Here is a 22,267-nt window from a genome sequence, read left to right on the forward strand (position 1 = left end):
TCTCTCTTTTCTCAGCCTGCATGTGTTTGATTTCCTCTTGACACTCGGGGAATTGTCATCACCTCGGGTCAATGTCTAAACTTTCCCATGGATCAAAATAAAGTGTAATTGACTCCATTTGCGACTCCTCGCGAGACGTTGCCATGTCGACGACTGCCAAAAGCAATACAATTTCAAAATCCTATAACTTTACTGCCAAATATTTATTTTGCCTCCCCTCTTCCTCCCATTCTTCTTTACTTCCCACATCCTTTTCTCTCCTTTGGAGATGCTTCCCTCCTCATATCGCTCACATATTTCAGCTCTCTGCTTCCCAGTCTTTTTTCTCCGACCTGAGGATTTGTTAACTGGCCTCGCCTGCCTCACACACCTTGTGTTTATCAGTGTTCCACCCCCAATCCCAAGGAGATAATTGTGTCCAATTCGAGGGCCTTGCAGGGGCATTGATGCGTTATTGAGGGAGTCGTTCACAATGGCTGGCGTGTGTTATCGGTGGTGCAGTCCGCGCTGGTGAAACCTGATGGAGGTTTTTTTTTTTTTTCAATAGCCCTCGCACATTTCATTCCCCTGACTGGCAGCCCTAAACCCATCACTCAAAACAGACAGCCTGTTGGGGGGGCGGGGGGGTCTGACCAGAACCCATCACAACCCTGATAGGTCACGGGCCTCAGCACAGATGAGACATGGTTTGATTGTGTGTGGGTGTGTGCAACTTGCAAGTCTTTTCTCTTTAATGGTGTTATATTGCTGATTAGCCCTTCACTGGAAATGTGTTTTTTCCATTCTGTGTGTCCTGTATCTTGTTGCTGAACAAACAGTTCTGCTTTTGTACTGTATGCCATCCGTATTCATGTTTTTTGTCTATTTTGATTGTGAATGTCTGTCGATGTGTGTGTTCATGCACATGCGTCTCTGTATGACAGTCTACGCCCTGAAGCTTAGGATGCTCCTCTACAATTGACCTAAATGACTAGAATACAGTGTTGACTGCATCTGTAGAGATTTGCATATTTACCCTTGGCTGAGGGCTTACTTTGAAGCATATTTTAACCCTAAGGTTTGTTAAACGAAATCCTTCAGATCAAATCAACGCAATACAGTAAATCCTTAATTATGATAAAGCTTTGTTAAGTGGGGGATTTGAGGAAAATACAAATTATAATAATAAATGGAGCGGACGAAAAAAGGATTTCTATCCCCCCACCCCAAGCGATTAGCTTTCCACTGATGGTGAATAGTAATTATGGACAGCTCCATACATCGTGGATGTGGGCTTGCTCCCTTTCCACAGAGATTAATTGAATCCTGTAGCAACTATGTACTTGTTTGTTTTCTGTTTTTTAGTGATAATATTATTTCCACCGCAATTCAGTAGTTGCACACACACACACACACACCTATAAACACACACACCTATACACACACACACACACACACACACACCTATACACACACACACCTATACACACACACAGACAAAACCCTGTTCATTCCCTTGTTTTATAATGAAATTAATTGCGAGCCTGGATTTGTGTCAGTGCAATGTATTGGTGAATTTCGAATCCTTTCCCATTGCAGGATTTTGTACAATATCACTGGGAAAAAAGGGGCTAATTGAGTCGCAGCTACTCAGTCAAAACGGAACTATGCTTCTCAGTTAATTGTGTGGTATGAGCTTCCCCTATTCCAGTGTGTTTAACTATACATGTAAATTGCCTCATTTGTTCTATCTCTGCACTCTTAAAGGAGCCTTTTGTCAATGGGACTCCTAAGTTCTGCTGTCACAGTATCCCAGGTAATCACTGGGGCTGATTTGGTTCCTTTGTCACCACAAGAGGATCACTTTCACCCGGCAATATGAGCTCCTTGGTGTCTCTGGTGCAAGGGCCCCAGTCATCCTTCTCTACGCCTATCCTTCTCTGTTACGAGCTCCAGTTGTCTGTTTTTGTAGTTTTTTTTTCTTTTTCTTTTAAGTGTTTCCGCGGGGGCAAAAATGTTTCCCAAACAAACAAATGAGATAGACATTCACTCGAGCTCGGGAAAGGAATAGTGTTTCCAAGTACCTTGCAATAGCACACTTAATAGAATAGTGTCCTGATTGAGTTCGGGACCACTGTGTGTGTGTGTGTGTCTGTGTGTGTGTGTGTGTGTGTTGTGAGAGACTGATTGTGTGAGAGTGAAAGTGAGACTGTGTGTGTGAGAGAGAGAGGAGATGAAAGTGCACGTGTGTGTGTCTGTATTTACATGGGTGTACATCTATATAGTTACAGTGTGCCGGTATATGCTATACTGTATATGCCATATATATATATATATATATATATATAACGCGTTGAATCAACACAACTTGCGTTGTCTTTTTAACACATCTCTGTGTCCAGATAGGGACAACACATTCCTTTTAAGAGTGTATGTGTGTAGAACTCTAGGCCTAGATTTGTATTTACATTTTTGTTGTGTGTTCAATTCCCGGCTGCCATCATGGTGCTCATGGGCAAGGTACTTAAGCCAGTGTTCTGGGGAGACATATGTATGATAATTTCCACAAGAAGTGTCAGCCAAATGTATAAGGATAAGTGTATTTGTTCATTGGTAACTATTGAATATTGCTGTCATCAAAGAATTAGAGACTACAGCCATCTAGAAGTTGGTCACATTTTAAGGGCCCTTCATGCATTGACCGTCATTCATTTTTTAATGGTCCCCTCGGGAAGGTTTTCATTGACCAACCCCAGTTCACTTTAATGCAGGTAAATTGTGGATATGACTAAGTCCTATTCACATACACCAATTTTCTCTCATCCGGCCCCAGAGTCATTTACTGAGGGTGAATGCTGTACGATTCACTGAAGTATGTAGAAGCTAATGGACCTTCTCTAATGACAGCCAGTATGTCTTTTAATGGAGGTTATTATTTAATTTCCTCCCCTCACCTGTTTCTGCTCATAGTCAAGTTCTGACTAAAGTCTCCGTTTCTCAACTGGCTAGCTAAAGCTTGGAATGACATGCACACCTCAATTACAGTCTGCTTTGTGATGTAGTCTAGGAAAGAACAGTTTATCACTCAAAAGGTCTTATTTCTAAGTCTCTCGCACACCAACATACTTTGTGAAAGCACATTCTCAGCAGTGATTTTGAGCATGGTTTTAGCGAACCAAAAAGGCTTTCATCCTGTGTTTTGAAGCTAAGTAGATATTCTATGATGACCTTCAGTTTCCGAGTTTTAAATTTAGTTTGCCTTTGTTTTCACAATATCAGAGATTATTTAAAAGTCCATCCATCCTTTATGCCGCGAGAGGGAGGCTACGTGCAAAATAAATCTCCATTCCCGCTGTAACCTTTGAAGGCAACACAAGAATAAGAAATGAAATATTGATACATCTCGTCCATAAATCCAAATTGGAAATAGCCCCATTCACCAAACGGCTAGGTAAAACGCTGACATCTTCACATTAGAGCCGATGATTTGGCGTTTGGTGTTGTACAACCCCTGGCTTTTATGACGACTAGCATTATATTTTGTTGGCAGTTTATTGGGGGCGCAAATGGGACCCGGTTTAATGAAAGAGTTCTCCTCAGTCTCATCCCTGTGAAAATAAATATTGGGGTGGGAGGCCTACCAGAACACCACAAACAGTAATGATGTTGTAAATCTGCGAAGTGGTGAGAAGGGGCAAGAGTTTGTCTTCGAGTACGACTTCGTCACTGGTGCAATAAGCTTTTACTTTTGGCTCATCGCAAGCGAGACAGCTGAAGAAATACGGTTATAATGCTGACAAATCTAACCACGGAGGAAGGAGAAGAAAGCAGGGAACACGCAGGTGTATTTTTTTATTTGGACAGAGATGAAAATTGCATTCCCTCAGAGAGACCTTTGAAGCACAGGTTTGAGTTTTCTAGGAGTTAGGGAGTTATAAATGTTTGTCAACCACTGCAGAAGATGAATTGTTTACTTATTCAAATATAGATGATGTCTTGCTGACTTCAGCCATTAGCATAATAAAGTATCGTGTGCAGAGAAGCTGGAAGAAATAAGGCGTTTGTGAAATGCGAAGCTTTGAGGTTGATGTTTCTCCATCTCCTGATTTGTGCAAAATGGGAATGTTTTGTGGAAGCTATTCATGTTTCTCGACTTGGTAAACATTTCCCCCCTCTGCTAATGTCACTAATGATATCCCAAAAGAATTGAAAGGATTCTTTATATATTCAAAACTGGCTGCATGCAGAGCTCTGTACTGTAGACAAGAGATTGTGTCTGGAAATGAACTAACTTTGCGTCCAAAAAAAGAAAAAGTGACCCATATATCAGCAAATACATGCATTTTCTTTTAGATCAAAATGTAGAAATGTGTGACAAATCACTGAGTACAGTGCGGCTTCAAATATTGCAATACCTGTGTGAATTTTCTAACAAGTATTTTGTTTTGAATCATGCAGAGGTGATATTAAGGAAGCAGGTTACTACGGTGACTAGACTTAATACTTGAGTCACCGCTGTTTGAGAGTATCCTGTCCCACTGAGTCGTATAAAGCAAGTTTGTTTTCCAGCAAGGAGAGTGGCTTTCGCTGGCTGTCTCCCCACAGCATGTCATGACATCAGCACTCTACTGTAAACGAGTCTCTCGCAGTGCATTTAGCTCACTCATAAGCAGACGGAGCCGGCGTGACTGGAGACTCATGGCTCAACCCAATTATCAGCTGACCCCCAACACACACACACACACACACACACACACACACACACACACACACACACAGAGAAACATCCCCACCCCCCCAGCTTCCAGTGTCTCATGAACAGGAAAGCACAGAGTGGTTTGTATGTTACAGGGAATCTCTGTCCATCCATATTGTTTGTTTGTTTGTTTATTTATTTATGTATTTATTTATTTATTATTCTTTTTGCTTTGACTGTCCTGCTAGCATCCTCTTCATCTCTTGTTTCCCTGCTCTGAGATCTGAGAGCGCGTCCGTGTGCCGAGAGCCAGACAAAAGGCCCACATTTCCCTCTCAACTGCACTTGGCTTCTCCTCAGCCTGCTAGAGGAAAGGAGACGTGAGATGTGGTGAACCGCCATGCTCATGGCACCCCACCACACTCCATCCGCCCCACCCCCCCTCGGTCCAGGAGTTCACCCCGGGCTTTGTGAGCCTTGATTAGGGGGACAGTAAATCCGCTGTTGGGCGATGTTCCTCCAGCGCGCCCGCTTAATGGCTCCGTGACTCACGCTTCACCTTCGGCATTGTTGCAGCCGGCCCTGTGGTTGATTTCTCTCCGCGGGCTGCCCTGCGGGTCCCTCCCTTCTCCTCTCTGTTCCATTTGGCTAATCTCGTTGTCGTCTTCCTCCTTGTATATAAATTGCAGGAGAAGGACACAGGGTTGCTGGGGAAGTCAGACCACACTGCCCTCGCTTCGCGTAGAAAAACTCGCCGGCTCTGCTGCTTTTTCTGTGAGGGGAGAAAAAAAGCTTTGGTTGGCCTTGAGCTCGCACCGTTTCCACTCACACAATGCGTCCAGATGATTTGAATGTGTTTTCACAGCCGCAAGGCTGGTTATATTGACATTTAAGATGGCCTAATGAATACAGTGAATTTGTGCATGTGTTAGTATGGTTCTGAGAATCAGTGTATGTACACAGCTTTGTACACAGAGCAGGTATGACATTAATGGTATTGCTGCTTTGAAATGCATCCATTTGTGCCAATGTTTTCAAAAGTGGGTTTTACCTTCTGTCGCATTACAGTTTTTCTACATCTTGACTGCATAATTGATGCTTTAGTAAGCTGCATGTAACACGGATATAATTACACTGTCTATCAAAAGTTTACTTTGAAAGAGCAAATACACATAGAATGCAAAATTCCTCCCATCTCAGCACTTGAATATTAAAATATAAATCCCCCTCTTGGTCAGTTTTTATACAACATATTAGAAAAAGTGTATGCACTGTTTTATGAGGTATAAAGCATAAACAGTTGCAATACATATAACAATTCAAGCAGGTGTCTAAATTTCTCTCTGGGATTATAAATAATTAAGTCTTTATAATGGTCAGTGGAATGGGAATCCTTAGAGATCAATAAAAAAACAACTCTGCAATCAGAGTAAACAAGTTGCTTGTGCTGCAGCTCTTAGCACAGACCACTAAAAATAGTCTGTTTGTCCACTCTGCCCAGTCGGACTCCAAAATGTTTGTAGTCCAGAGCGTGGTCTCTTTAACCCTTAAAGGAGTACCGTCACACTGGTGTGACGGGAATATTGAGAAATGAACGTTCTAAAGAATATCTGGGTTCATTGAATTCAACATAGAATTTTAGAACCTTCAATTGTTGCGGAACTTAGAACGTTCAAAAACCCACACCCTCCTCCTCCTCCTCCTCCTCCTCCTCCTCCCTCTTCTCCCTCTTTCTCCTGCTGTGTCAGTGTGCTGACCCTCTCAGTCGGACTCAAATCGGCCTTTGGTGGAGTGATCATCGGGCGCGCGGCTATCAATACCTCTAAAGCCAAAACAGCGATCACAACACGGGCGGCCCAGAGGCTGCATCGTCCCGTCTGATCCCCCAACTCCACCATGCCGCTCCCCCCCCTAAGACACGGTTGGGGTGTGTGTGTGTGTGTGTGTGTGTGTGTTGGGGGACGCTTTGAAGTGTAGACTTGAAAGAGCTCATCTGAATAGTGAGTGATGGAGAGGCTGCAGGAGAGCTGTGAACGGTGATTACATACAGATTAGCGGAGCACACGGAGGCCGCCGCCGCCGACGCCCCCATCTGAAGCTGATGCTGAGGCCACCTTGGCTTGGGGCCCAATCACTGGCCGCCATGTCAGCGTGGGGTGGCGTCTCGCCATCAACAGGGGCCACCGTGTCTAGAGTTGTTTACTTACGGCATTTGGAGTTGTCAGTTCGAGATGGGAAATGACAAATCACATATCAGTCAGCAAGCATTCTGAATCACACTGGTTAGTTGTTGTTGTTGTCGTCGTCTGTATTTATTTTTGGGGGGATTTTCCATAACCTCTCTCTTCATGTTTTTGTGTTTTCCAGTGTCTGCACAGATTCTGAAGGCCAGTCTGGACAACATGGAGCGTCAGATCCAGAGGCTGGAGAACGACATCACCAACTTCCCCAAGAGCGAAGACAAGCAGGACAAGTTCGTGGAAAAAATGTCCATATCCTTTTTAGTCCAACTCTTCTCTTTCCAGTCCTCTCTTCCCAGTTCTCTCTCAAGTCAAAGAAGGTAGGATCTGAGATTATATATATTTATCACCCGGAGAGAAGAAATACTCTTTTCTGATTGGCTGGTGGGGTGGCTATTAATTCTGAATAACAGGACACCGTTCCATATCAATGCTTATGAATGGTAACTACAACCATAGTAGGACAATGCTTGAACGTTCTATTTGGGCCCCAATCTACTTCCTCTGCATTAAGATAACATATGGAATGTTAAAACGGAAGTCTTGTGGGGCCAACTATGATGCTGATAATGGAACTCTCTTGAAAGGGTCTATATATATATACTGTATGTTCATTCTATGACATGATTTTCCCCCACACACACTGATACACATGCAATAGGCGTGTATGAGCTGTAGGCGGTTGTCACTCGCTCCATGGCGAGCACTGGGACCTCCAGGGAGGATGAGGGGATAGGCAGAGCTCCCTGGTGACAAGATGTTTATCAGCCGTGCCATCCTCTTCTCTGAAGTCCCCCGAGTGGGTTCAGCCTGGGGGCTATTTATACATGGCTCTCCGCTTTCTCCCCATTGGATCCTAATGGAGTCCTGGGCCCCACACCCTTCACCACCCCTGCTCACTTATCACCCACACTGACTGATTTCATCTCCTTGCTGACCACAGGGCCCTCTACTAAGGAGCCTTTCCACGGGATAGCATCTCTCAAGGCTCCTCTCCTGTTTCCATGTCAGAGGGCTTTCACTTAAGGTCGACGTGGTCCTGCGCTCAAATTCAATTAGCAATTCACTTGTTTTTGTGCTCCTCGCTTAGACGAAGAGAGGTTTGACAGGCAAGTTACTCTAACACAAGTGTTTACATTTTGTCAATGGAAATGTACTGTACATCATAGTTTTCAAATCGCTGATCTTTCCAGAGAGATACAAATTGAGCTCATTACCTTTGTGTGCTTCCAGTAATGCAAACAGAGAGAAAATGGAAAGAGGAAAAAAAAAACACGTTGGTAATTTATCAATCACCAAAAGACTTCCATATGTTTCACTTACTCTGTACAGATAGCACAATACCCCCTTTCTCCTCTTCGCTCCCGAGCTCGCATCAGAGATTTATCAAAGCTTAGTCTGCACTTTGGGTGGTGTAAGAATAATAGCCCTCGAACACATTAACAATCTGCTCGGAGTCAAAGAGGGATGGTTAAATTTGTGTAATTAAAATATAGAGAGCTCTGCTCTGCTCTGCTTTGCCATGCTGCTGCTGAGTTCTGGGTGAATAGAGGAAAATAAGCCAGGAACACAGCCTGGGCCCCCAATGTCAGTATTGATTATCCCCGAGACTCCTCCGAGGATTTGAACTTGAGCGAGAGGAAATGGAGAAGTGCGGATGCCCCGCCACAGCCCGTCTGTGTACAACGTCTGCCTGCGCAGCGCCACGCCATGCCACGCCGCGACGCGCGCACACCTCCCCCCCCCAACCCCTCCACCCCTGGAGACTTCTAAAAGCCGACCTGGCCCTGACTCAAAAACACTGCCACCGCCAGTGACTCTCTCCTCCCTCCTCTCCCGATCCTGATCTGTCATTAGAGGTAGGTCAGAGGGAGACAGGGTCACCGGCTCAGATCCGCATTGTCTCAAACACCCCCCTCCCCTCCGTTTAAGGTCGGAGGACAGAGAGAAAAGTGATGGAAGTGGGAAAAAAGGAAAAGGCAAACACCTCTTCTTTACTCTCCTCCCCTCCAACCTCCACGCACATACACACATGCACGCGCACGCACGCACACATGCACGCACACACGCGCACGCACACGCACACACACACGCACACACACACACACACACACACACACACACGCACACGCATACACACACACACACACATGCACGCACGCACACGCACACGCACACACGCGCACGCACACACGCACACGCACACACACACACACACACACACACATGCACGCACACACGCGCACACGCACACACACACACAGACACACACACACACACACACATACACACACACACACACACACACACACAGACACACACACATCCCACCTCCAGTAGAAGGCCCATCAACAGGAGGGAGTTTCTTTTGGAGTGATTGCCAATGGCTTTTCTGCGCAGCATCTTTCAGATGGACTTTCTGATTGGCTCTCTTCGCCCTTAATGTTTTTCTTCTTCTTTAATCAGCCTCCACATTATTTTGCCCCGGGTTTGACCTCCACGTGCGTGCCATCACTCAGTAGATGTGGTGCATATGTTAGTGGAAATAAATTGGTTGTTTCTGAGGATGTGGCATGTTGCCCTTCCTTGCGTAACCTCTGCACAATCAATTCACATGATTGGGTGCTGGAAGTGATGTCTTGGATGCCTGCAGTTGAAGTGACAGCAGCGCAAAATGCGCAAGAGCTTGTCCAGGTATATATTCCTTGCAGCCTTTATGTAACTCCGTTCACCGTGTTTAGTGTATAATGGAAATGATGCTCTTTTTGAAGAAAGTGGACGAAACATTGTGTGGGCTTGTCTGAATAAAATAGATTGAGTCTTAAGATCTAGTTATTGGAAAACAAATAAAATGAAATAATGACAGGCTAATTATTGTAATGAAAATATGTGTATGTGCCGTATCCAGTGCACTACAAACAAAACTAAAAGAGTATAAACTGAGATCACTTTAAAGGTAAAGCAGAGACAACCCATTTAAGTGACTGACAGGAATTCATTACAAAGTTGATTGCGTATGTCACCATAAGACAACTTAATTATTAGAAAAGCAGTTGAAAATATATTTAGATAATTCATTATTTTTATTATAAAGTGAATAAAACTGATACCCCTGGAAAAAAGGATGTAAAATCATGCAGATATCATATATTATCATATTATATCATATCGTATTATACAGCAGTTCTATATAAACAGTTCTTCAAGCATTTTTATGACGGATGCATTAACTTTTATGTTTCCACCAGACTTGGTATGTAATACTGTTCTGCACTAGTGCGCTTGGTTTGTAGTATTAATCAGAGTTAGTCAGATGCTCACCCTCTCTGTTCATCTCTCTCAGTCGTCAACCCCACAGACACCCCCCCCCCACACACACACACACATACGCACACACATACACTCCCTCCACCCCGTGTGAATGAATTTTTCACATCGTTTATTGATATTGATACTTTTTTCCTGCCATTCCATTACTCTAATGTATGCAAATTGCCGAACGGAGTAGTGTGTTCAGCAGTTTGGTGATTTCTATCTATCAGAAGTAATGGGACCCCACAAAGGCTTTCAAATGACGTACGAGACACAGGGGACCCCTAACTCACCCCGAGGCCGAGTGCAGGCTCTGGTTAGATGTATGGCGAGTTGACATGGAGTTGCGTAGCCCCTGGTAAGAGAGGAGGGGAGGGGGTGAGGAGGTGGTGGGGGTGGGGGGCAGTGGTTGGTGTGCGGGGACCACCTTACATACTGGGCGGGTAATGGGTGCATGGAGGGTCACAGCGGTGTTTGGCAGCCACACTGAGCTTTGATGAATGAGGGAGCACGTCTAATAGATCTCCGATCTCTGTACCCCGCGCCCATAATTCAGCCTGTTTGATATTTAGCTTAACCTTTCTGCTCCCAGCAGATGCAAGAACACAAAGTCAGTTATATGTTCATTTTCTTTCTTCATTTGGTGAAAGGGTGAACGCTCCATGCAAACAGGGGGACTTTACTGTGTAGTGGGTCTAAGGCAGTGTTGCACGGCACAGCATTTCATATCCATTTTTTGACTAGCAGTCTTGGAGGGTCATTCACCTGAAACAGTAGTATTTACTGTCGCTCCTTTCAAGTCCAACATGGAAAGTGTTCTTGTATGCACAGGGGATATTGCGAGGGATAGATGTGCTTACTACAGAGGAGGATTCAGCTTTGAGGCCATTTGTGACAAACATCAGTAACTCAGTAAGCCCACTGGGTCTTCTGCCCATTCTTAGCTGTGATATCAATGCACCACTGGAGGAGTCCTTTAAAAAGACCAGCCACACAAACACCGCCTCAAACCCCAACAAAGACATTTTAATTTAATGTCACTCTCTCCACGGGCTCACAATGTGGTGAATTATGGGATGTGAAAGACTCTGCCTCGGAGGTTGTGTTTCCTAGTTAAACGTAATGGCAATCCATATGGTGCCCCAAACCCCAAGCCCACAGGCGATCCCACAACAGAGCTGCACAATGTGCTGCCTTCGAAGAATCTGGCCATGTTGTTATGTACTGTTATAAAGTCAGCCACAGGATTTTATCACCTGCAGTATTGATGCCTCCGGCAGCGAAAGGCAAACTTAAAATGCTGTGAAAACTATTTATCTGCCATTTGAAGTATGAAGCATGTTACATTTTAAATAGTGAACCATTACACATTTTGTGTCCATGTCCAGCCTTGGACGTAATTTTCCTTTTCCGAAATGTTTTACTTCCTACATAACTGACACTTCCCTTCAGCCTATAACTGAAATTCAACACCGATCACATGCCATTGTAATTGATCTTGCAAATGGCCCCTTGCAAAGCAAACTTCTCTAAAGCCTTGTAGTTAACAAGAGCCTGTAAATATATATGCAGTGCATTAGGGCTTGAGTGTGGCTACTCACGTGTGCTGGTTGGACTGGCCCGTGTCACTCATTCCCTGGCTATATGCTCTGATGCCTGCCCTCAGTTTTTTTTGTTTTGTTTTTGGTTTGGTTTTGTTTTGTTTTTGTTTGTCGACACACTGCTCCCTACAAGAAAATTCCATTGTTCAGGAACAATGGCCCAGTTCAATACGCCACGTGTCACAGGAGACAATGCAATTTTAATTAACAAATGCTAATAGGTGCCAAACTGAGCAAACACTATCAGCTGAAATAATTGTAATTCTAATAATGATGATCATAAAAACATAGAGCAGATAGGAGATGCATTGTGTGTGTGTGTGTGTGTTTCGTTGGCGGATGAGGGGGATGAGGGTGTGGGGGGGGGACTTGGCACGGATGTATGTGATTATGTTGCTGTCTACCCGAGATTCATGTTTATTGGAAAATGGCAGCCAAAGCCATGTGTTTTGTGTGATATCATTTTGCATATGCTAATGCACTTGATTACCTTGATCTGTGACTGGATGGAAGAGCCGTGTCTGGATGAGAAAGGGGCCTCGATGACTGCCTCTTCAAATTCCATTTATAAAAGCCTGAGACTGTTTGACACAACCGGTTTGTGCTTTGGGGAAATGACTGTGTTTTGCATTGTAATGGTGGGGGATTGTATTTAAGTCAGCATCAATTGATGCTACAGATGCCAAAAGCTGCTCTCAATGAATTTCAATGGTCTGAGTGCTGGGTTTTGTGAAATACAAGGTGGCATTGACACAGAGCAGAATTTGTTACTCAGCTGCAATTAATACTGATATGTTTGCATAATCCTTGCATAAACAATAGCATAAACATACATTAGTTCTGCGTTGAGGTATGCACCCTCAGGAGACTGCCATGGTTTTATACTATAGGAAATTTCTCTTCAGATGAGTCAGCTAGTGGAGATGGATTTTCTATATGACATTTGTCTGTAGCTATTGAAAAAACAGGAAACCAGTGTCCAAACGATTCTCCTTGGCAGAACCACAGGCTCTCTTGATGTCTTTGTGCGTTTACTCAGTCGGGTTTTCCCATACAGTGGCCTACAGAAGACAAAGGCGTCATTCTGCTCCACTCTGTGCCACTGTTGTCTTTTCTCCTTTCTAGTCGAGTCGAGCCTTGGCCCCCTTGAGAGACGCATACATCTCAACAGCAGCCGCGGATCTAATGAGAATGACACTCAAACGAGAAGGGCACATGTTTCACCCATCATGTTTCATAAATCATTATTTTTGTCAGTGCTGTGGTTGGTTTTTCCAACTATTTCTTTTTTTTTTTATATGGTCGTAATGTCTTCTCCTTCACGGTTAGTCGTCGAAAAAATGTCTCAATGTGCTGGGCATCATTATGCGCATGCGAACTCCCAGGAAATTCAACAATCAATGTCTCGTTAGGCCGGGGCGAGACTGGGACTGATTTGGCAGGTCCATTAACTGTGAGTGCGGGTTGACACCAGAACTGAGGCCAGGCCTGACAGACCGAGTGCCCTGGGGATGGAGGTGAAGGCCGCTTGGCTGCAGTTGACTGCCTCTCCCACTGATCTGTAATCAGTGGCTTGATGTGTCTCTGGGCTAGGCCCGAGCTCTTTCGAGACGCATGTGTGTGTGTGTGCACGCATGTGTGTGTGTGCGTGTGTTTGTGTGTGTGCGTGCGTGTGTGTGTGTTTGTGCGTGTGTGTGTTCGTGTGTGTGTGTGTGTTTGTGCGTGTGTGTGTGTGTGTTTGTGCATGTGTGTGTGTGTGTGTGTGTGATTGGGTGGTGTTGTCTATGCATCTGGTCCCACAGGCCCCGTGCTGAAATACTCTCTCATTTCCTGAGCCCTGTGTTTTGTGGGACGCAGATGGTGTCGCTTTGCCTTGCTGCTATCGCACATGAATTAGATGATGCGCAAAAGCATGCTTTTGGGACATTCCAAAATGGCTCCCATAATAAAGAACATCATTTCATTTGGCCTTTTCTTGGCCTTGGTTCCTTTGAACAGAGAGCCATATTGTGCCGTGACATGGCTTAATCTGTGGCATAATCTTCTCTCCTCTTGGACAGTCTCAAAAAATATATTGGCTGGATAATGACCGTGTCTGCTCCGTCAGCCTCTGAATTTCACACATCATTAAGCTACTTTATCTAGGTGTTGTGCAAGTCGTAGCCCAGAAACTGAAAGAAATGCAACAAGCAGCCTAGCCACAGGAGGTCTGTGCCTATGATCAATCTGGGTCTGCAAGCCAGGGGTTGGGGGTGGGATGGGGGTAAAATTGCGAGCGTTTGCTAAGGGGTAACAGAAGACTTCAGCCACATGATGCTCTGACCAGCATCGTCTCTCTCCCTCGTGCTGCGGGTGGTGAACCCCATGTGGGCATCTCTCGGAGGGGGTGTGGCTGGCTGGCTGGCGGGCAGGCTGACGGGAGGCTGGCACCGTAAGGCTGGCACCGCGAGCGTTCATCCTCTGCACCTCTTTGGCTCCGCTCTGGCACCTCCGATCTGCACCTCATTATTCTCCCAAAAGGCCCGGGCTTAACGCCGGGGTAATAGACAGAGCGCGCGCCGCTGCTCATTTGTCACAGGCCGATGGCCGCCATGCAAAAGCATCCCCCGCACGCACGCCCCCCCTCCCGTCCTCCGCACTTGTTGCGGCGGTGGTTAATCCGGCGGCGATGGCAGCGGCGGCTGCACAGACACTGGAGTGTGTCGCTGCCACTGACGAGCCTCACCAGCTCGCCCGCTGTCACGGCTTCTTGGTTTCACTTTTACCTGACGTTTTAATGAAAATACCTCCTTTGAAAAACCTCCTCTCTCTCTCTCTCTCTCTCTCTCTCGCTCTCTGAATTGTGCCATTGTTGGGCAAACGGCTTCATCAAAGCATGCTGTTGTGCTTCTCTCCTCAGGAGGACTTTGCCTCGTTTGGGGATAAAAATGCTGAGACCGAGACAGAGCCTGAGCTGAGGGAGACTTCCAGCACTGGCTGGGTAGCACAGGCAGCTAATATCAATTACCTTATATCAAGTCTCAGTGCTCGGCGACCCTGTGCACCTCTATCTGCCGCATACGCTTCTCCCTCCACTTTCTGCCTCTTTACCTTCACTGCCACCGTTTAATGCTTGAAATTACTGTAACCGGCTAATGTCACTACTGCTCCAATTACTTGTAAAAAAGCCCAGTGGAAGTCCATTTAATCCTCGGTCACATCCTAGAGATGCGCATCGGAGACATCAAGAGTCTTGTTCGGAGGCAGACAGGATATCATTCGGCACTGGCGCCGGCTTGTTTATTTATTTATTTATTTATTTGTTTATTTAGCTGTTGTTGCGGCTGCAAAATAAGTGGCACTAAGCAAGGGCCGCGGTACTCAGGAGGGCAGCTTGATTAAGCAGCCTCAGCATCATTAGCCTCGGATACAGTAGCATCAGAAACGACAGCGGCAGCCTGGCACTGTATGGAAAAACCTAATGACTGCCAGAAGAATCGCACCACACATCTCAATAATCACATTCCCTCTTCCTCTGCCCTCCCCTCCCCTCCCATCTGACGCCGTCTCACAGGAAGGCAGGCACACGCTGGTCTTGCTGCCGCCATTGGCTGCCACTTCCGCACCCCCACCCCCTTCCCCTTCCTTTGGTTTAGTTGCCCCCTTGCCTCCGTGCCTTACGATAGGCCGGAGGCTTTTCTGTCACTCATCCAGCCCTTTGGTGCCGTCTGTGTGCCCAGGCATGCCATTAGCTGGATGTATTAACTGCATTCTCTTGCTTTGAACCAATTAGTGTGTTCATTATGCAAAGTGTACTAATTATCTCCCAGTTACAAATTGATTGTGAGATATAATGTCTTTGTGGGGACCAGAGTCAGTTGAGGTATTTCACTGCCGCAGTGTCGGTAGCTACTTTTAAAATGCTATAAATATGGGCGATGGCAACCCAATGTCTAGACTCTGCCAGGTTACTTTCAGAGATCGTCAGTAAGTAAACTGTATTTAGTGAGAGAGGGAGAGAGAGAGAAAGAGAGAGAGAGAGAGCAAGAAATGGAGCCTCTAATTAAAATGAATTTTTGACAGTCGGGAACACTAACAATTACAAACTGCAATCTGATGTTAATCAACGGGGGTTTTCTCCATTAATTGACAAAATGAGTGTCATCAATCATGCCAAGGGGAGGTCTGCGGATAGACTCCGTTTGAGGGATGCGGTTTCCTGCCAGTGCACGCCTCCACAGGGGAGACAGTGGGACGGTTTGTCTCGAGGACGGAGTCTCCGTCTCCCAAAGAACTCTCCGGATCTCTGGCAGAGTCATCGACTCATTTCTCAACACATCTCTCCCTCTCTCTCTCTCTCCCCCCTTCTCTCTATGTCCCCCCACTCTCTCTGACTGTGTCTGTCATGCACGTCAGCTCACTTTGTGGCACTTGGCATCCTTTTTCTGTCTCCACTGTTGATGTGTTGCTGTGTCGCTGTCAGCTAATGAATTCCGCTCCCTCTCTGTGCTTCCCTACCTTTCCATAAACATCAACATTGTACAGACACAATGTTTGTCACCCGTCCTATTGTTTGTTTCTCACTATTTGAAATGCCTGAGCAAGCTGATGAGCACTTTGCATCTACCTTCTATTTTTGCCCTGCTGTGCTATAAATCCACTCTGTGATAATTGACTGTTTCATCGATAGAATAGATCAATGAGCTGGTACTGTTGCATGTGTCGCTCGATTGGTTTTGGCCATTCAGACTAAGTGCTTCCCCACAAAATAGCGTAGTTATTGCTCTATTTTTGTTGTTTGAAAGACTGTTGTCTCTATTACACTTTCAATATAATCCTCAGAGCAAAACTTACTGAGATGGTCCTTTCAGAGGAGGTCAGTGATTCATTGCTAAATACTAGCCTTCAATAGTCAGGTGTAATGTGCTATGTTGCTGTTCTCAGTGGTAGAAAAGTCCAGAAAACATCTTCAGTATTTGCTGCACTGTGTCTAATCCAGCCTAATATGACTTAGAAACGACCCCATCTATTCATGAGAATGTCTGAAGATATTTCTTTTTAGATGTTACTAATGGAGGGACTTCCAGGTCCAGTACTTAAAATGCCATTAACTCAGTATCTCTCTTCTAAATAAGCATTGCAGTTCATTACAGTTTCCCATTTCAATCACTATCATGATGCCACAATGCACTGGATAGCATCCCACATTTAAAACAGCTCCTTTCTACCTATATTGAAGTCACTATATTCCAAGGCAAGACAAAAAAATAGGTGCTAAGTCTGACTCTGTTGAGACTAGAGTTGGTTCACAGTCAGAGATATTTAAGTTTCAGACTGGGTCATGAATTAGTGCAGACCTCCTACCAGACATGAGTCTGGCTGGGCTGAAATGTGAGGTGTTTGAGTTTCGCCGGAGGTTGGCCCTCTCAGCAGAAAGCCCTTAGCCCCACGCCGCCGCAGACACTAAAGCCCTGTCATTTAAAACAGCAGTCGGATGTGCCGAGACAGTGCGGCCAAGGGAAGCAGGCCTGACCTTCAGTTGACTTACAGTGATGGAGACTAAGCACTGATCCGCCAGGCTTTTCTGCTTCTCGGCCCAGCCAGTGCCCAGGGCGAGTGCAGGCGCAGAGCTCTCCGCTGCAGGAACGGAAAACGATCCAGCGATGGTTCATCAGAGATGAAAGGAAGAAGATGTGTTTCCTTTTTTTCCCACCTTCTCCAATTACATTTATTTTCTCTTCCTTTTTGCCACATCTGTCTTTTTTCACTCCCACTCCTTGCATCCTCAGTGCTCTCTCTCTTTCACACTTATTCCACACAGGCCCAAGCTGTGAAAGTAAAACATCAAGTGTACATTTTTGTTCCATTAAATTGCTTTGGAAAGAGAAACTACAAAGGGGGCAGAGAGAGAGAGAGAGAGAGCGAGGGCACTTTACTGAGACGCAGGTTGCCATGAAGTTAGCCCCTGGTTGCATCATGTTGCTGCAGCTCAGCGGTTTGCACCTCCTTTCGCTTATCGCTGCGCATCAGGAAACAGATGCTAAAGCTAAGCTCCAAAGGAGAGCCCCTGCGGTAGAGGGGCAGAGGAGTCAGAATCAGAGCTCTGTCTCGCAATCAGCCGCCATCTGGTAGCCACACACTCCTATGTGCAGGAGATGTGGAGGTAGAGAGGGTGGGGGTAGAGCCAGTGGAGGTCCCTTCACCGAGCAGTGATGAGGAGGGTGTGGGTGTGTGTGTGAGCAGTGGGGGTTCAGCGGATTGTAGGAGGGTTGGGGGGACAAGGCCACAGGACGGCAAGGCAGCTCGGAAAAGCTGATGCGAATGAGGCATTTTCCCATGCAGTGATTAAAGTGATGGAGGAGCCGGGCCATCTCATTCATCTCTGAGCAAGGTGATGAGGGACAGAGGAGCAGCGCGGCATGCCGCCACGCGGAGGAAAACTGGGCCAGGGCAAGGAGACATGCGCAGCATGGTGCTGCTGGAGACCCCACGGCACTGCCCTCCGAGAAGGGGACTGTGATCTCTGGACATTTCTGCTTCAAAGTTTTGAAGTTTGTGTATTTGTTTGCTTTTCTTGATTAGCTTCTTCTTCTTTCTTACTTACTTTCTTCTGTCTCTCTCTCTCTCTGTCTTTTTTTCGGACTTTCATTTCCTTCCATTTGGTTTGGTGTGGACGTTACTCTTTGTTCATTTCTCAGGTGTGACGTGGCTCGGCTCAATCATTTCTACGTTTGCGGTAGATTTGTTTACACAATTTAAAAAGTGTGGCTTATTTTGTGGTGAACCTCTAATCCATCATTGTCTTGGAGTCGCTGGCTGTTCATTGGGAAATGTCAGACTTTAATCATTTTAATTGCATTGCTGCTCTCCACACATTCCCAGTAATTACTCGAGCCTGAGAAGCTCTAGTGGAAATGGGTGTTCGCCGCTGTCATGGACATCTGTGTTATCTTGTTATGGAGCCACTTTGCCACTTTCCCTTTTATCTGCCAGGAGCGATGTGCGGTGGTCCTGACGTCAGGAAATGAGTGCTTCTCTTCCTCCTGGAGCCAGCCAGGGGCCTCAGCTTTCATTTAATTACAGCACAAGGTGGCACGGCTAACAGGCTTCTCTCCCGCCACAGATTCCCTCTGATGTATTGGGCCTTGCCCCCCCCTGCATCCTCTCCTCTCTCTGTCCCCTTCCTCACCTCACTCTTTTTTCCCACACACACTTCCTCTGTATGTTTTTTTTTCTTTTTTCCTCCCTCCTTATTCTTTCGTTCGCATTCGCTCACAATCACTCTCATTCACACTCATGTTTATAGCATCAGTCAATCAATATCCCTCTCCACCTCGCTTTGCCTGTCTCTTTGTCTGTTGCGCTGTCTCTACCTATGAAGTACATGCTCATTCTCTCTCTCCCACACTTGCACAGAAAAATGAAAGGATTCTGCTTCACCCTGCTTCACACTTCAAACATACTCGTAGCTAATAGTTCATTGTGTTCTACACGTCTGAACTGAATGACTGAACTGCAAGATCATTGATCCCTCAGATAGATATAGGGTACAGAGTCTAATTACTGGTGAAGAATACATGATGTATAGCAGTAATTGTAAACTTAAGCTGGGAACAGGCCTGATTTTTAAGCCTGTTTTTGATAGGATGTGTTGTCTGTGAGAGAATCCGAGAGAGTAAGCAGTAGTTGCCGTGTTCAGTCGCAGCAGGAATCGTTATGTGTACCTGGGTTACAGATTTGATTTTTTACATTGTTGACGCTATCCAGACGTTCCAGATGTTCGATCAAATATGTTTGTATGTCATCCTGATCGGTCCGTTCTATGGTCGTCATGGCTGCATAATATGACAATAGGCAGCCAACAGCTCAAATCGTTTGGTTTGTGCTCATAACTAAAGATTTTACAGGGAGGCTACACCAGGCACGTAACTGAAGTGTTCCGTTCGCGTAGCATAAAAATAGTTTTAAAAGACTGGTCTAGTTTTGTGGAACGTAGGCCTATGTGCCGCTATCACATCTGGTGTGGTAATAGTGGAAGCTATTTGCTGCAGCACAAGCTACGCAAACTGAACTATCCCTGCTTCATCCTCATACCTGATGCAAGTTTGGATTTGATGTAATCCATCCTAATATAAGTACATTAAAATGAACAGCACAACTGATCAGTGATGGTGACCTAAAACATTTATACATTTATAGTCGTAATAAACATGTGTGTCGAGGTCAGGGTTACATCATTACACAATACTGATGTGTCCCACACGTTCACAGTTAGTGTGTTACACAGTAATGAATTGTAGTTCTATAGAGCCAGTACATTGGCTGGACTCTTTATCACTGCTCTTTTTTACCCTCTCCTTCACAACCCCTCCATAGATCAGGCCTGCTAATCTCTTTAATTCCACACAAGCTCTTAACCTGGGGGATGAATCATTGGTCTCCCTCAGGGCCTAGCACACCTCCCTGATTCCCTTCCACTAGCCACATGGCTACACTGGCAATTAACCTCAGAGTGGCGACCTTGTGATGTCTAACACAACCGACTCGTCAGCAGGCTCTCAGGCTCGGAGAGGAACACATTTATATACACAATGATGCTGCCATGCCATGATGATATTGCACAAGTAGTCCTTCATGTGATTGGCCAAGCATTTTTAAGTGTGATTTGCTCATTTGTATTGTATGTTTTTATTACTCGACCCATTGTTTGTGGTGAGCTTTAATTTAATGCTATGGAACTAGTAGATAGTTACCTTGATCTATTAGTAGAACCAATAGATCAAGGTAATCATGGTTGTGTGTGTGTCTTAGCACTAAACAGCTGTTCAGGTTTAGTGAAATGGTCCCAATAGATGGGCTTGTAAGGGTAGCCTTGCTTATTTCACCATTCAGAAATGTGTACCCAGTCGCAACAGTGATGTACATCTGCATTCCCAAATGTAGTCTGTTTACCTCAAGTATCTGGGGAAATGTGGTAGCCTTAAGATCTCGGAAGCTTTGGTTAAATCTTGCAAGCTTTTGTGTATTTTCTTTTTCAGTGCCTTTTTACTGTCAAGTCTCTAGCTAAATCCTCCTTGTTCATTTTGTGTCACTACCTAATCATTCTGAATTATATTTCCCTGCTCCCACATCGGGCATCTGTTTCAGCAGCGTTTGTATCGTGAGCCCACATTGGGAAATGGCCCGGCCTGCTGTGCCGAGCGCCCCTGTGCGGGAGAGCAAGGGCATTCTGCCCCGCGTTAGCAGCAGCTGGGTCTCTCCACGTTGCCTAGTCAAGGCCTAGCGTGTACACAGCCTTGCAACAGGGCTAACGTGTTGAAACCAGCTCTGCTCTCTGAGAGCATGTTATGGAGAGAGAGAGAGAGAGACTGAGAGGTAGATTGAGTGAGAAGTGGCAAAAAACTAAACCACTTAGAGGCAGTGTGTTGTATGGCAGAACCACCATTTTTTATTTTTTATTTCACCTCACAGTTAGTCTCTGCTCCCTACTCCCACCCTCCTGCTCCTAAATCCCCCCCAAAGGCACGTCGAGACAGTGAAGGGAAACAGAGACGAATCAAAGAGTCTGAAATTAGTACTGCCTTTGCTATCCTCTTTTCAGATGATGATTAAGATCCACCCTCCCAGCCTCATCGATCCCTGAGCAAGATAACATAATCCCTAAACAATATCGGCCTGCTTTATCTATTAACACACAATCCGTCTACAACAGTATCTAAATGTGATAAAGAGTAGCAGCATTCTGTAAAAGCATATTACATGTTTCAAGTTAAACGTGCAAGCTTGCTTCAAGGTCTCCCATCTAATATGATACATTTATCCAAATCCCTGTTCACTAAACTCGGCAAGTAAATGGTGAATTCAGTTAGCTTCTTTGTACCGGCCCTTGCAGTGCACTCTGATGCATTATGCATGGTTGTGAGTGGAGTAAAAAGCATTAGCATTTTCAAAGTGTACACACAATTTCTGCCAAAACGCGATGCCCGTCACAAAATCACATTCATCTGAATGTCATTTAAGCTAATAATGAAATTGGGGTTCTTTGGAAACGTGTTGATGCCCACTATCATAAAAAGGCAGGTCACTGAATAAGTCGTCTATTCAGGGGGCACTTAAGCCGTTAAGAGATCACAAGGAAGAGGCTTGTCGAAAATCTGATTTCCTTGAAAGGCAGGGCTGAGAGATTTGTTCTAATACCTCACCTTGTGTCTGCGCTACCTTTTTCATGGTGATAAAGGGCATACAAAGACGAGGGCTCTATCTCTGTCTCTGATACTCTCTCTCTCTCTCTCACTCTCTCTCTCTCTCTCTCTCTCTCTCTCTCTCTCTCTCTAATGCGCAGTCTGTCGTTAACTCTTTGCTGGGCCACACACACACACACGTGCAGTTTTTGAACTGCAGTGGAGTGACTATTCCCCAGAGGGACCGGCCACCACTCCGAAGCAACCGCGGGTTCAGCC

At 45.5% G+C, this 22,267-nt stretch overlaps 1 protein-coding gene across 1 annotated transcript in view; it reads left to right on the top strand.

The window, feature by feature from the left end:
- diaph2 (diaphanous-related formin 2) overlaps positions 1-22,267 on the top strand; it is a 417,030-nt gene that overhangs the window by 312,554 nt on the left and 82,209 nt on the right. The window contains exon 25 of the mRNA XM_048230740.1: positions 7,043-7,167. Within this exon, the coding sequence (XP_048086697.1) occupies positions 7,043-7,167 (125 nt within the window). The remainder of the gene's footprint in view (positions 1-7,042; positions 7,168-22,267) is intronic.

Source organism: Alosa alosa, chromosome 21 (genome assembly GCF_017589495.1).
Source record: "Alosa alosa isolate M-15738 ecotype Scorff River chromosome 21, AALO_Geno_1.1, whole genome shotgun sequence".
Lineage (NCBI taxonomy): Eukaryota > Metazoa > Chordata > Actinopteri > Clupeiformes > Clupeidae > Alosa > Alosa alosa.